General features: G+C 36.2%; 1 protein-coding gene across 1 annotated transcript; it reads left to right on the top strand.

The window, feature by feature from the left end:
• The first annotated feature begins 15,167 nt into the window (after window positions 1-15,167).
• Window positions 15,168-16,022, top strand: LOC122604329. Its single transcript, XM_043777218.1, has one exon. The coding sequence runs from the start codon at window positions 15,168-15,170 to the stop codon at window positions 16,020-16,022; it is 855 nt and encodes a 284-aa protein (XP_043633153.1).
• The last annotated feature ends 669 nt before the right edge of the window (window positions 16,023-16,691 follow it).

Genomic DNA, 16,691 nt, shown 5'->3' with positions numbered 1-16,691 from the left:
TTCAGTCCTTGTGTTCGATCCTGGTCTTACTAATTAACTATATTACATACGAACGGGTACACTGCCCGTAAGTGTGTGGTAGTCAGTAAGCGGTAGATCTTGTTATAAATTATTAAAATCGATTTCACACATTAATCAACCATCTACCTAAGTTATCAAATACGACCAAAGCGAAGTTTCAGCTAGTTATTTACATACCCAAAACGAATGTAAATGGAAGTTTCAACTAGTTATGTACATACCCAAAACGAATGTTTCTGCTAGTCATATACGTACCTGTTTTTTTACTTATAAAATTATAATAAAGGTTATAAAAAAATTAACCTAAAATAATATATACCATTACTTACGTGTCGATGGCACTTTTACCACGCTATAAACACACGCAATGACCATAAGGTTAGTGTTATATACTATGTCGCAACGATACTATAAATATAAAACTTACATGCTCATAGCAATACTCGGCGAGATTCCTTCTTCCATTGCGCACTTTGATCTCCTGTGTCTTCCTGCAATCATTGTTTGCTTTGGAGCGTTTCTGGAACTGGTCCGAACACCTATAACGCACAAACTTTTTCCAATCCTCAATTGGTACATCTTTAGGAGGCAATTCCTGATCGACGTCGAAGTATCAATCAAAAATAAACCTAAATACCTTATACTAGATAGGGTAAGTGAGTATCGTTCTCACGAGGAGCGTCTGTGGTTATAGTCAAGTTTTAACAATTTTAATGGATTTTAAAGACAATACTAAAAGTAATTTTAATTAACTAAAGCAAAGATAAAATTAATTAACTAGACTTAACTAATAAAACAAGACAATATTATAAAGAGAACTTGTAAACAATAATAAAAAGTGCATCCCTCCCGAATACCAAAAGTTGCGTTAATTTACTTAATAAACTTTACCGAGTATTTATTATAAATTACATAGACATAATTTTATTACTTGACAAGAATAGTTTTGGGCACAACCTGTGTTAATTAGATGACCTGTCTTAATCCCTAAACTAGGTGGACTCAGCACAAATCATTAACCCGCAATAAGTTGTCTTACGAAAATCCAAATCAAATAATAGTGAATAAATACTCAATCAGTCATATAAATTATAATCTAAAAAGAACAATGTTTAAGTGACTGAAAGTAAAGTTCATCAAATAAAATTAATTAACAATTGTTCATCGGGAGAGATTGCAAAAACCTTAGCCGGACATAGTATTCAAATTAGTAAGAGTTGATGCAAATTTCTCCATTTGTTCGTTCATCTCTCCGTTTGACTTTCAATTCGTCCGCAACCAAAGATGTGTCGAATAATAATGAGAGCTGCCAAATCTTAATTCGATCCCCTTCTCAAACGCAGCCAAGATAAATATATATAACTTTCCTTCGTTGAAACCCACGTAGCCGACATAAACAAAAATCAATATATGGGCCTTTTCTAGTTGTAATGTGAGTTCCCAATTTAGCAGGAGGTTAAGGTGATGGGCTGGTGGAGTCATACGGCCCAATTAACAAATCCAAACACAAGTCTTCAAATGATCAAATGTAGTCTCTGTCGTATTTCTACTTATTATTTCTTTTATGATCTTTAGCTTTATGACATGTCTCCGTCTTGAACAAAGTTACTTCATTTAATCACCATTTTAAGACATATTTTACCTTTTTAACTTAAACCTGAAATGTATAAAATATATATCAAAATAGGTCTATTCACATAAAAATTAATCTATTTAACTATTTTTAGACCATTAAATATATATTCAATTATGACTTATCAAACCTCCCCAACTTAAGCTTTGCTTGCCCTCAAGCAAATCCATCTTTCAAACTCAATTATTCTTTAGGTACACAAATATGAAAAACATGACGATTAACAAAAAGAAATTAAACCATAAAGTTGAAAAACAATTAAAATGGTTATGAAGTTTTAACTTAAATGAAAACTGAAATGTTTGTCAATACTCAAATGATTCTCAAGCCTGATAAAACATAACTAAGCACCGCTCAGATGAAACGAAACATATATCTCACTAACACACTCCAACTAACAATCTATTGGGTTGTATAATGAATAATCACTCAACGCCTAGTCGTGATGCATACTATTTTACCATAGGCTTGTTCTAGAATCAAATCTTCACCGACATGGCATAAGCACCAGGTACAACCATCAGAAGAGGACTTTTAAAGGGTTTTAATATTGTAAAAAGGGTCATTAAAAATAAGGGTATGGAATATTTGGGGAAATTGTTGTAAAATATAAAATAAAATAGAAATCAAAATTTAAAAACATAGTCTAGTCCAACACAACCCGTGTCATTAGTTGCCATCTTATCCAACAAACCCAATAAGACGTAATTGTAACAACACGATTTTATCAATTGATTTCACATCAACAATGGCGTTTGGTTAGTGTGTGTGTTCTTGGTGTTTGTGTGTGTTTTGAGAGAGAATTTGGATCAAGAGTGTGTTAAATGTTATGTGTTTTCTTTCAAGTGTTGTTGATTTCTAAGGGATTGAGGGCTATTTATAGTCTAAATAAACTAACAATGCTAATTATCACAATTAGCCCCTCAACCTTAGAAATCATCACCTCATGACTTAACAACAAGTAAGTCCATAACTTATATTACAATGTATCACTACTTTTGGATTTCTAACATTCTCCCCCTTAGTGATATATTGTAAGGTCTGAAGTACGTGTTGTTTTGTCTTGTAGAAATGAATTTGATGAGCCCGGTGATGAAGACAATTGGTGAGTTGAAACAAGCCTTCAAAGATTTCTCATTGTCTTTGGAGAACTTGATTCAGTATTGGTCTTGGAATTCTTGATGTTAAATCATTTGTCGATTCTCAATGTTCTTTTTGAACAGAGAATGATGAGTGTGTGTGTGTGTATAAAATCTTCAAGAATTGTTGAATCACAGATCAGAGTTGTCTTTTGAAATGCGGAAGATATGAATTTGTCTTGAATTTTTCAATCTTCGAATCTTGAAGTCTTTTCTTTGAAGTCTTGGAATGAATTTTCAGAAATATGTACTCTCCCCCTTGATATGTGCAATGTAGCTTTTGGTAAGGTGTTGTTGTATGACTTGAAGATCTTTAATTTGATGAAGACTCTTTTTGAAGCTTTTCTTCTTAGTCTTGAATCTTCAATCTTTTGTCCTTTGAATTTTCGATCTTTGTCACATCATCTTAAGCACTTTTGAGAGTAAACATTTGAATGAGGATTTGAAAAGTCTCTTATGAAGTAATCATGCTCTCCTTCAATTCATGAGTAATCACAGTCTTTTCGATTTTTGAAAAATCTCTTATTAAATCTTGAATGTATATCCTTTTCTTTTGAGATGAATATTCTTCAAGTTGAATTTGGAACCCTTGCAGTTTGGAATGAAATTGACAAACAACCCTTTTCTTACAATATCGAGAGATCAACAAATGACATCCGATAGAAATGTGTTTTACCCGGCAATTTGAAAATTTTAGGGAAGGGTATCAATTCTTTTAACCCTTTTCTTACAACATTATCACCATAACCTCTCACTTTTCGACTTTACTCCCTCCAACTTAGTTGCACAAATTCATCATTACTCAAAAATACCCTCACTTTGTAATGAAAGAAGTGAATACTCCGGGGTTAGAACTCATCGGCGGTGATGAAATTCATGGAGTATATTTGTGAGAAAAACCTAGTCGCTCATGTGCAAACTAAACACCGAACTTCCTTTGAAGAAAAATCATCAAATGTGAAAAAAATGTTTAAACAACACATTTGAAGTTTGAAAGAGATTTGAAATCACAAACTCCCCCTTAATCTATGCAAAGATAGATCAAAAAGATTTTCATAGAAAGGTGGAGCAAAAATGATATGTGTGAAATCAAAACAAGTTTTATGAAAAGTGAACTCAATCAATTGTTCAAGATGAGACAATTCAGGAGTACACAAAGGCGTTCAATCCTTTGCTTCATATCAACAATTGAGAGTTTTTGAAACAGGTGTAACAAAATTGCAATCAACATCTTGTATTACACATATACATTCATATAAGACCACTTGGAAGTACACAAAGGCGTTCAATTCCGCGTTATCTTATATCAATTTATATGTATAACAACATGAATTAATTCCAACTTTGAAGCATAATTAATTTTTCTTTTTAAAACCGGGTTGCATACAGAGTATATGCAAACCATTATGAAATAAAAAACACAAATAAGCACGGGTTATACACTGAGTGTGCATAAGCCACTTTGAAATAAATAGTTTAATGAAGAACGGGTTGCATACAGAATATATGCAAGCCACTATGAAAAATAAAGAAAATCTTTTTGTTATTTTTCAAAACTTTATATTTTTGTATTTGATTTTTGTTTTTCGACTTTTTATAATTTTTGAAAAATGAATCAAGAATTCCTTCCATGGTAAAGTGAATCAAGGATCAAGATTTAGCATACCAAGTTTAGAGATTAAGAAATTAAACCTCTTTTTGTCCAGTGGTTTTGTGAACAAATCAGCGAGTTGGTAGTCAGTTCCCACGAAGTAGAGTTCGATGTCACCTTTCTCAACATGATCTTTGAGAAAATGATATCTCACATCAATATGCTTTGAGCGTGAGTGGTTGACTGAGTTGACAGCAATTGCAATGGCACTTTGTGAATCACAATAGATAGGGACACGATCATATTTCAGACCATAATCAGTAAGTTGTGTCTTCATCCATAACACTTGAGCACAGCAACTAGCAGCAACCACATATTCAGCCTCCGTTATTGACAGTGATACACAATTTTGCTTCTTGGATGACCAACTTACAATCTTATCCCCTAAGAATTGTAAAGTACCAGATGTGCTCTTGCGATCAAGCTTACAACCTGAATAGGCAGTTAAATTGAATCCAGTATCCCTTGGATACCAGAGACCAAGATTGGGTGTACCCTTCAGATAACGAAAAATTCGTTTCACAGCTTGGTAATGTAAATCAGTCGGAGCGGCTTGATGCCTAGCACACATACATGTTGGAAACATTATATCTGGGCGAGATGCTGTAAGATACAACAACGAACCAATCATGCTTCTATACCTCTTTTGGTCAAATGGTTTCCTATTTTTATCAGCATTAATGTTTGTACGAGCAGCCATTGGGGTTGAAATTGAAGAACATGTAGTCATATCAAACTTTTTCAACATATCCTTTATGTACTTACCTTGTGATATAAAAATACCAGTTGGTAATTGTTTGATTTGTAAACCCAAAAAGTAATTCATTTCCCCAATCATGCTCATTTCAAAATGATTGACCATTAGAGATAAAAAGTTTCGGCAAAAAGTTTGACTGGTTGACCCAAAAAAAATGTCATCAACATATATTTAGACAAGTAAAACATGCTTACCTTGCTTACGAATAAACAGGGTAGGGTCAATAGTGCCTTTGGTAAAGCCTCCTTTGAGTAAGAAAGTAGTTAAGGAATCATACCATGCTCGGGGTGCTTGCTTCAAACCATAGAGAGCCTTGTCTAACATGTAGACATGGTTTGGCTTCTTAGGATCAACAAAACCTTCAGGTTGCTCCACGTAAACTTATTCTTTGAGTTCTCCATTCAAGAACGCTGTCATCACATCCATTTGAAACACTGTGAAGTTTCTGAATGCCGCATAAGCTAAGAATATACGAATGGCCTCCATTCTTGCAACAGGAGCGAAAGTTTCGTCGAAATCCACACCAGGTTGTTGGCAGTAACCCTTTGCAACCAATCTAGCTTTGTTCCTTACTACAACTCCATTTTCATCCTTCTTGTTCTTGAAAATCCACTTGGTGCGAATTGGTTCTTCTTTCCTTGGATTTGGAACCAATCTCCATACCTTCAGTCTCTCAAACTGAGCTAATTTATCTTGCATTGCTTTAACCCACTCTGGATCACAAAGAGCTTCAGAGACTGTTTTGGGTTCGATGTTACTCAGTGAAAGTGCAACAAGACAGTCATTGACTGTAGTACGGGTAGAAACACCAGCTTGTGGATCTCCGATGATCTGTTCTGTAGGATGATCTTTGCGCATATGTGACCACTTGTTGCCATGAGGAAGAGGATCTTGTTGATGAATGTCAACATTATCATCATTAAATTTAGAGTTCTGTTGAGAAATGGAATCATAGCTCGGAAGAACTCTTTCCTCAAAATTTGGATGATCAAAATCCAGTGGTACATACACATTTGGAGTATTTGATGGATTTGTTGTTTGGGTGATTTGAGAAGGTTGTTCTTGAACATTCGTTTCAGAATAAATATCACTTGGAGATGATTCTTCTAGCTCTGCATAATTTGAAGATGATTCACCATTGTTGTCAGGAACTGGTTCATTTGTTTGAATAGGATCATTGTTCGGAATTGGTTCATTGATGACTTGAGGTTCCTTTTCTTGAATCGGTTTTGAATTGTAGAATTCTTCGAAAAGAATATCTAGAATTCTTTGAATTGTAGAATTCCTCAAGGTAGACGTCCTTGAGGAAGCACTTGAAGTACTTGAATCACTGATTATTGGTAGCAAACTTTCTTGTTCAAATATCATGCCAGACATCTCGTCAAACCAAACATTCATGGTTTCTTGAATCATGTTTGTTCGACGATTAAAGATGCGATATGCAATCGATGTCTTTGAGTAACCAACAAAGTAACCTTCGTCACCTTTCCTTTCAAGCTTTCCAACATTTTCCCGATCATTCAAGGTATAACAGACACACCCAAAAATATGCAAGTAATTGATGTTGGGTTTGCATTTGTTAATAACCTCATAAGGAGTCTTCTCATGACGCTCATTGATGATGGACCAATTTTGAGTGTGACAGGCAGTGTCAACAGCTTCAGCCCACATATTTGATGGTAACTTGGAATAAGCAAGCATTGTCCTTGCTGCTACCACCAGCGTACGGTTTCTCCTTTCAACGACACCATTTTGTTGCAGGGTACGAGCAGCAAAGAATTGGTGAGTAATGCCTTTTGATTTGCAAAATTCATCGAAGATGGCATTTTTGAACTCAGTACCATTATCCGAACGGATATAACAGACTGGAAGTTGAAGATTCACTTGAGTGGAAGTGATGAAATCGATCAAAATTTGAGTTGTTTCATCTTTTGAAGCAAGAAACTTGACCCAGGTGTATCTTGAATAATCATCAACGATAACCAGAATATATCTCTTCCCGTTTCTGCTTTGTACTTTCATAGGCCCACAAAGATCCATGTGAAGCAAATGAAGAGGTGCCAAAGTATGTGGAATTTTCTTTGGTTTTTGAGAAGTTCTCTTGATCTTCCCAACTGCACAAGAAGGACAGACATGCTCACTCTCATACTTGTAGTTAGGCAAGCCTTCAACAAGTTGCTTGTTGACTAAAGCATTGATGGTTTGATAATTCAAGTGAGAAAGCCTTTTATGCCACAACCAAGAATTTTTCGAAGTAGCTTTTGAAACAAGACAGATATTATCAGTTGGTTGGTTATCATCAAGATTAATTGTGAAAAGATTATCTTCACGATCTCCGCATAGGATATCAATTCCATCTAGAGTTTGGACTTTGCACAGAGATTGTCGAAAAAGAACTTGAAGGTTGTTGTCACATAACTGTCCAACACTGAACAAGTTATGACTCAGACCTTCAACATAATGGACTTTCTTACTGATAATTCCGTTTCTTTCAATATCTCCATAACCTAGAATTGGAGCGAAATTGTTGTTTCCGAAACGAACAGTTCCCATGAACCTTTCAACAAAGTTCTTGAGCAATGATTTATTGCCAGTCATGTGTTTTGAACACCCGGAATCGAGTATCCATACACAGATGGTTATTTCCTGCAATAAAAAATTTTAACCGATTTTAGGTACCCACTTAAAGACGGGTCCTTTGTGGTTAGTTAACACAGGCAGGGAGTATAACTTAGGATATGCATACAAACATGCTTTAGAATCAATATGAGCATTAACAAGCACACCATCAATAAGCACATTCGTATAAAAAGTACGCACATTCACATTTGAATTAAAAGTAACATGTTTAACAACATTTAAACAAGCACGACCATTATCATTGTTTACAGCCCCACAAGGCATAGCCTTGGATTTATTAATATGTTCACTAAAGATGAATTGTTTAAATCAACGGAAACTCTTTTCTTTCTGTTACCAACACTCTTTCTCCTCCTCCTTTTCTTCTTTTCCTCAACAGACAATTGCTTAAAATTGATCTTAGGTTCTAATGACTTAGGAACCCATTTGGTCTTTTCACCTGTTGAATTGACACTAAGAAGATTAGAACGAGAGGTTTTAAACTTATTCATCTTTTTTGTCTCTTTTGGGGTTGAGGAAACTTCTTGCTTCTTAGGTTTTGCAATTGAAAACCATCCATATCTATCCCTATATCTAGTTACACCATTTGAAGTATCCCTAGTTAGCAAAACGGAGCTAGACTTAGGTACTTTAGAAATTGAACTAGATTGAGAGTTAGACAAGGAAGCATTTGGATTGTCATTTGGAAGTTTCACTTTGTGATACCTTGGTTTTGGTGAGGTCTCAGCTTGTTTCTTTTTAACATGTTTCTCAGGTTTTGGAGGGTTAGGACTCTTTTGTTCAGTCTTGACAGAAGGGGTAGAACTCTTTTGTTCAGCCTTGACGAGTTTGGGTTTAACTCGTTCTTGGAAGTAATATGATGTTGGAGCTTTAGACACTGATTTAAGTTTTTGAGATATTCCTATTATTTCTTTTTGAAAATTTATGATTTTGATAGATTCAATCTTTTTCTCAGTTTCTGAGTCAAAAACATATTCTCCCTCCATGAATTTATCAAAATCATCTTTGGTGAATTCATTCGAAAATGTTGAAATATCAGGAATCTTGTTGTCCAACATCATACCACGGGTAGTCTCAGGAATAAGGTCGACTTGGACTGAAACATCCTTGGTTTCACAAGAAAATTGAGTAGAAGTATCAACACCTATACTAGCACAAAGCTTAGGGTGAACAACTAGCTCATCAAGATTTTCGCATGTGAAAAATCTATAAAAGTACCATATCAAAACCAAGTTATGCGCAAGATCTTCATCAGATAAATCAGATTGCACATAATTTGCAGCTAAAGAAGTAGCAGTAGTTTGACAAGTACATGCAAAATAGTCAGTCACGGTCTGGGTGGATGAACTTGTAGATGAATCACAAGTAGTCTGAGTGAAATGGTCTACTAAGAGACTGAAATCAGTTTTGGTAGAAACATTCACACAAACTTTCTTGATATCAACAACAACTAATTCATTCTTCGAATTTGGACTTTGAGACTGTAGATTATGAATGAGTTTTTGTTGAGATTCCACTGTTTGTTGTAAACCTTCTATTTGTTTTTCCAAAAATGTGGATGGAATATACAATTTAGTTGGTTTTGGTGGAGAAATGACAAATTCTTGGTTTTGAAAATTAGACGCAATCTCTTCTAATTCAAAAATTGTTGAATTTTTCATTTCATAGGAAGTATTGATAGCATCATAATTAACCAAAAATTTATTCTTTTGAATCTTCTCAACTTCATCAGTCTCAAATTCGTCATCCAAAGGACGAATGAATTGTTGTACCATACCAAGTCTCAAAAATTTCTCATCATACAAAGGTATAATTTCTTCTATTGCTTTTTGCAATGGAGTGATATTCTCAAAACCCAACCAAGAAGAAGTTCCGATCTATCAATCTTTGATTTATTGAAATAGGCAGTGAAATCCAAAAGAGGATTTTGTTCAACTTTGTACAACTTTTCTTGATAGAAGAGTATATTCTTTTTATGTTCCTCAATTTGTCTTTCAAGGTTTTCAATCTCAATGCCTTTTAAAAAACAATTATGATTTAAATCAGAAACTTTTTTTTCGAGTTCAATTGTTTTTGGTGTAGCTTCTTGAAGCTTCTTATTTAGAATATCAACATCCATTTGTCTTGCATTTGCCCGAAGCCATTCATTGGTCTTTTGAACTTCAAGATCTTGATTGGCTTTTTCAAGATCAAGAATGGTCTTTTCTAAATTTTGGCACTTTTCCAATAACTTAAAATCAGGAGACGCATTCATCTCACATTCTTTAACCAACATTTGTTCTTTATAATTTTGAAATTCTTGTTTCATAGCATCATACTCAAAAAGTAGTTTAGAATTTTCTTCAAGAAGTTTTGTGTACTCCCTTTTTGAAAATAAAATGCTATTTTTCAATTTCTTGTTTTTGTTGGCTAAAGAAGTGTAATGATTCGTCAAGTTTGATAAGGCAATTCTACAAGACTCTTTATCCTTAATAGATGAAAAAGTAGAGTCGAGATTTACCTCTTCATCGGGATATTCCTCGTTAATGCTGTCAGCCTCCACCACTTTGTCTTTGCTCAACTTTGCCATGAAACATACATTTCCAGACAGATCTTCATCTTCATCATCAGACAGCAAAAGTCACTTGTCATCTTCAGCAATCAAGGCTTGACTGGCTTCAACTTGCTTTGCCAAGAGCATCTTCTGCTTGTAGTATTCATAATTCTTCTTGCGAGGCAGCTTGCAATCCATAGCAAAATGACCAGGAACTCCACAGTTGTAACACTTTTTGTCAGATGTTTTTTCTTTTTCCATGATTTGTTTCTCAATTTCTGCTTTCTTATCTCCGTTCTTGGAACCATTTGTTTCACCTTATTCAAAACTCTTGTGATGATATTGTTCCTTCTTTGGAAATGGACTTGTTGATGAAGTACGAAGATTGTTGTTAGTTGGCCTCGCTTTAAAATACTTTTTCTTTAAATGCTTAGTCACAGCAGCAAGAGCTTGGTAGAAGTCATCAGGAACACCATCTCTTGGAGCCAAGAAATCTTCTCCCTCCTCATCAGACGAAGAAACAACAGTCATTTGTCTTTTAAGAGCCTCAGAAACCTTTCTTTCAACAACCAATGCCAAAGGATCAGTAGACACAACTTCTGGCACTTTGTTGAATGAATATTTGCTTAGAACTTGATGCTCATTCAACTTGAAAGATTCATAAAGAGTATGAATGGTGAATTTGGTCAGATCTTGATGTTGCTTGATTTGAGTTCCATAATCTTCCCACTTGGGACCAAGTGCTTTGATGAATTTGATGTTCAGCTCAATTTCAGATTTCTTGACCTTGTTCTTTCTCAGTTCATTGATCACATTGCAAAATTTGTAGTACACGGACTCGAGAGATTCATTTGGTGATTTCTAAAAATTGTCAAACTCAGTTAAGACATTTGTCAGTCGGATTGTTGAGGTTACATCAGCACCTTCCATTTGTCTGGCAACTTCATCCCAAATCTCCTTTGTTGTGTCGTAAGAATCAACTGAGCCATAGATCTCATCAGGAAGTGCTTGATACAAACATGACCTAGCTCTGTTGTCAGCAGCAGTACGATCTCTTTGTTCGGCATTCAAAAGATCAGGAGTCAAAATAGCACCAGTAGTAGGATGACGATGCTTAGCAAGTCCATTCATGATTGAATCCTTAAGCATGTGACCATTAGTCTGACGTTCCACATATTCCATGAACTGGAGGTCTTGTATCAGTACCCAGAGACAACGCTTCACGAGTAGTCATTTGAAATTGATTTGAATTGAGAATTGATTTGATTTTGAAGAAAGTAGAAACGATCTAAAATGAGATAGAATGAAACGATCTAAAGTTGGAAAGATAGAAAAAAAAACGATCTAAATTGATACGGAATTGAAACGATCTAAAATTTGTTTGGAAATGAAACGATCTAAATTGAATTTTGGATGAGAAATTCTAAGTATTCTGAATGAATTTGGACAGAGTTTTGGTATGAAATGTAATGGAATGAATTGAGCAAAACCAAACACGAAGATCAGTTACCCAAGAAGTAATCAAACCAGGAATTGTTTGAGTGAAAGATGAAACGATCTAAAAGAGATCGTTTTGGATTCACCAAAACTGAAACGATCTAAAAGAGATCGTTTTGGTTTTTCAAAGTCTGAAACGATCTAAAAGAGATTGTTTTGGATTTCTTCACAGACTTTCACCAAAACTTGATTATTTTCAAGAAATTGAATTGACCAAAACCAATCCAAAGGATCCAATAGCCACAATCAACTCTTCACACCACAACCACACTTGTCAAAACGATCTAAGTTGTATCGTTTTACAAGCCACAACACTGAATGTAAGTATCAAAGAAAAAAAACTGAAACGATCTAAATAAGATCGTTTTAGCTTTACAATGTCGTCTTCAACCTCTGAATATGAACAACTCCATTGACGATTTTTAAAACTTCAATATCTTTTGATTTTATGAGAATTGGAACATGAAACCACTTGCAAACAGTTTGTTTTCACCTTAACAACGATCCGATTAACACAATTCAGCTTATAACACAACAGAATCAAATCCCAAATTTTAGCGCCAAAAACTCAAAATCTGAACTTTTGATTCAAATCGAATTAGAACACGAAACTTGAGAGGATTATGTAATTAACTATGAGGAATCGACTGGTGAATAAACATTTGTGATTTTATGTGATTTGATAGGTTATTTTTGAATTTTCAGTGATTTTTAAAAAAAAACGAACAAGAACTGGATTAAAAACAGAATTAAAAGGTGATTGTTTGATGAATTGTGATTGAACTCAGTTATACATCGAGATCAAAACGATGTTTTGCTCTGATACCACATGTAACAACACGATTTTATCACTCGAATTCACATCAACAATGGCGGTTTAGTGTGAGTGTGTGTTCTTGGTGTTTGTGTGTGTGTTGAGAGAGAATTGAGATCAAGTGTGTGTTATTCAGGTGTAATGGTATGAAAATGTGTCAAGGTTATGATCAGGTTATGCCAAGAGTTATGATTTCTAAGGAATTGAGGGCTATTTATAGTCTAAACTAATCAACTATGCTAATTATCACAATTAGCCCCTCAACCTTAGAAATCATCAACACATGACTTAACAACAAGTAAGTCCATAACTTAAATTACAATGTATCACTATTTTTGGACTTCTAACAGGTGGTACCACTTGTTGCAAGAAATTGAGTTGATTAGGTGATTGAGTAGATTTTACAAACGTAGTGCACCCGTTTGTGTTTTTGACTTGTCACGATTATTATCACCAACATTATTGAATTTTGAGCTTAAACCATACGCAACCTAGACTTCTTGTGGAGCGGATTCGACATAGATGGCTTTTTAATTATTGTTTACACTAAACCATTTTCGATTAATTCTTCGGAATTACTAATTTGTTTTAATTTCCACAAACTAACTTTTCTAAACACAAAGTGACAATTCGGTCACAAACCAAACTTTCTCTTGATTTACATTTTTACAACCATAAGTACAATATTCAGTCCTTGTGTTCGATCCTGGTCTTACCAATTAATTATATTACATACGAACGGGTACACTGCCCGTAAGCGAGTGGTAGTCAGTAAGCGGTAGATCTTGTTATAAATTATTAAACTCGATTTCACACATCAAGTTTTTGGCGCCGCTGCCGGGGACTAATTTTACGTACTTGTGGTTGAGATTTTGTGAATCGACCCTTTTGCGTGCTTAGCACGGGAAAGTTACTTACTTTGTCTTATTTTTAGTTTGCTTCATTGTACCTCAGGTGCTATTAAGGTTTTCCTTTGTTGTGTTGTGTTCGCAGATTATTTTCAGGTAGTGGATGAGCACTCGAGCTTCTGGGAAACCGTTAGTGAAGGCCACATCTAACCCTGAGAAACTCAAAAATCCCACCAAGCCACAAACATCACAACCGTCATCATCCGCACCCATTTACATAGACACCACTCCTAGACCCAAACCCGACCATATACTTCACGAGACTTATTACGAGTCGGGAAGTACCGAGTGGGGTTACTATTCCGAAAAAGAAGATGCAACTTCCGATAAAACACCTATTCCACCCGAATCACCGAAGCCGAACATCAACATGGCCGGACAACAAAATAATCCACCCGATCTTTTTCACACTAGAATCGAGGACCTTCCTCGAACCATACCAACTTCTCGCCAATCGTCCATCCTTTCTCCCGAAATTGACACTTTCACGGTAAAAGGCAACCATTTGCAAATGGTTAAGGACTTGTGTTTTGATGGGAGAAACAAAAGGGATCCTCATGAGCATCTCGACAAGTATGAGATGATTTGTAATTTATTCAACTATGGGGAAAATCAAAGAAACAATGTCAAGATGAAGCTTTTTCCTATGTCTCTCACGGGTGAGGCTCATAAAGGGTTAAAGGGGCTAGCACCGAATAGTTTGACTACTTTGGGGGTGGTTAGAGAAGCTTTGATTGAAAGGTTCTTTCCGGCTAATAGGGAAAGAGAGCTTAGACTTGTTATTCGTTCTTTTAGGCAAGATGAGGATGAATCCATTGTTGAGGCTTGGCTAAGAATGAAGGATCTTTTATGGGAATGCCCTGGGCATGGGGTGAGTGATACCGAGATTGTGGGTGGGTATATTCATGGATGGTATGAATAGGGAGAATTTTGAGAAAATGGTCATGACTTGTGGGGGTAGTATTACTTATAAGACTTCAAAAGAGCATTGGAAAATGTTTGAGGATATGGCAAAGGCTCAAGTTACTAGGTCCCCGAGTAGAGATAGGAGGTCAAGAAAAGTGGTAGCTCGGGTAGATGGAGGTGAAACATCCGAGGTAGTTGCTGAAATTCGGAAACTTTCAAACCGAATGGATGAAAAGTTCTCTATGGTGGAGAATAACTTTGGAAGACTAGAGCGAGATGCGAAGATAATGGCCGGGGGATGTATTCATTGTGGAGGACCACACCATGCCGATGAATGTGATTCGGTAGTTAATGAAGATGTGAATTTTATTCAAAACCAACGTCAACGCCAATATCAACCTCTATTCGAACGTGGTGGCAATTATCAAGGTCGTCACCAAGGTAATTCTTCAAACTCTTCTTATTTCTATTCTAACTATCGTGGTGGAAAATTTCAAAATAGGTGGCAAAAGGAGGATAACCATGGTACACCTCAACAACAACAACCACCATCACCCCCAAAGAAAGATGACAATGGGGAGGAAGGATCGCCTCTAATGGCCATGATGGCCAAGTTCCTAGATAAGCAAGAAAAGAGGGAGGAGGCTCAAGAGAAGTGAAATGCTTCAATGGAGAACTATTCAAAGCTTTTGAATGATAAGATTGAAGGCTTGCATGGCAAAGTAGATGTGAGCAATCGCAACAATCACGCCTTGATATCTAATTTGGAAAAGAGAATCAATAGGATGAGCAACAATCAAAGGCAACCGGGTACTCTTCCAAGTAATACCCAACAAAACCCGAATCAAGGCCAAGGAGGTTCATTGAGAAATGGAGATGACAAGTACAAAGGACCCCAACACCGGATTGAGACCGTAAATGCCATATCTACACGGTCCGGGAAGGTAGTTTCTTCTCCCATTGATAAATCTCGTGTTTCTAATGTTTCTCCACAGGTTGAGCAATTTGATGAAGAGGTGGAAATGGAGTCACCGCCAGTGGTGACTACTTCGGTTCCTAAGGCCACACCAATCAAGGAACCCGAAGTCAAGCCATATAAGCCAAAGATCCCTTTTTCTCAACGGTTGAGGAAGGAGAAGATCCAAGAACAATACAACAAGTTCTTTGACATGATCAAGTCGGTGACGGACAATTATGCCAAGTTCATCAAAGAACTAGTGACGGACAAGAAGAAGCTTGATGAAGCAAAGGAAACCTTTTTAAATGAAGAATGCTCGGCGGTTATCAAAAACAAGCTTCCACCCAAGCTTTCGGATCCAGGGAATTTCTTAATTGCTTGTTCATTTGGTAGAAAATTAACTTGTAAAGCTTTAGCCGACCTTGGGGCAAGCATCAATTTTATGCCCTATTCCGTTTTTACCAAGCTTTCTTTGGGGCAACTAAGGCCTACCAAAATGAGCATCCGCCTTGCGGATCACTCTTTTCAATACCCATTGGGGGTGGCCGAAAACTTGCAAGTGTAAGTAGGCCAATTTGTCTTTTTAGTTGATTTTGTAATTTTGGAAATGGAGGAGGACACCAAGGTGCCTCTCATTTTGGGCCGACCATTTTTATACACTGCGGATGCTATTATTCGGGTAAAGGACAAGGAAATTTCCTTGGGTGTCGGGGAAGACCGTATTGTGTTTAAAATTGAAAAAGCTTTGAAACATTCTTATTCTTCCGATGACACTTGTTTTAGAATTGATGTTATAGATGATGCGGTCGAGTTGGAGAAATTGGAGCTTGTAGGAGTTGATGGTGAAGAAAGCGATGAGAGAATGGCAAGCATTGGAGAAGGAGATGTCACTAGTGACCAAGTCGAAGAGATTGAAGAGATTTTGGTGCTAAGCATGGATGACGCCCCATTGGAAGATGAGGGATTTGAAGAAATTGAGGTAATTCCAAGTGGCAAGTTACCGACTTCCATTGACATGCCTTCAACGGATTTAGAACTAAAGCCATTGCCCAATCACTTGGAGTATACATTCTTGGAAGGTACATCTCTACTTCCCGTTGTTATCTCCTCATCACTTTCGGGTGAGGAGAATGCTAGACTCATGTCCATTCTAAAGGCCCATAAAAAGGCCTTTGCTTGGAAGACATCCGATATACCCGGGATAAGCCCCGATTTTTGCAAACACAAAATCAAT

The sequence above is a fragment of the Erigeron canadensis genome, chromosome 6 (genome assembly GCF_010389155.1).
Source record: "Erigeron canadensis isolate Cc75 chromosome 6, C_canadensis_v1, whole genome shotgun sequence".
In the NCBI taxonomy this organism is placed as follows: domain Eukaryota; kingdom Viridiplantae; phylum Streptophyta; class Magnoliopsida; order Asterales; family Asteraceae; genus Erigeron; species Erigeron canadensis.
Note: the sequence above shows the minus strand (reverse complement) of the source record. Positions and strands in the feature narration are given on the sequence as shown.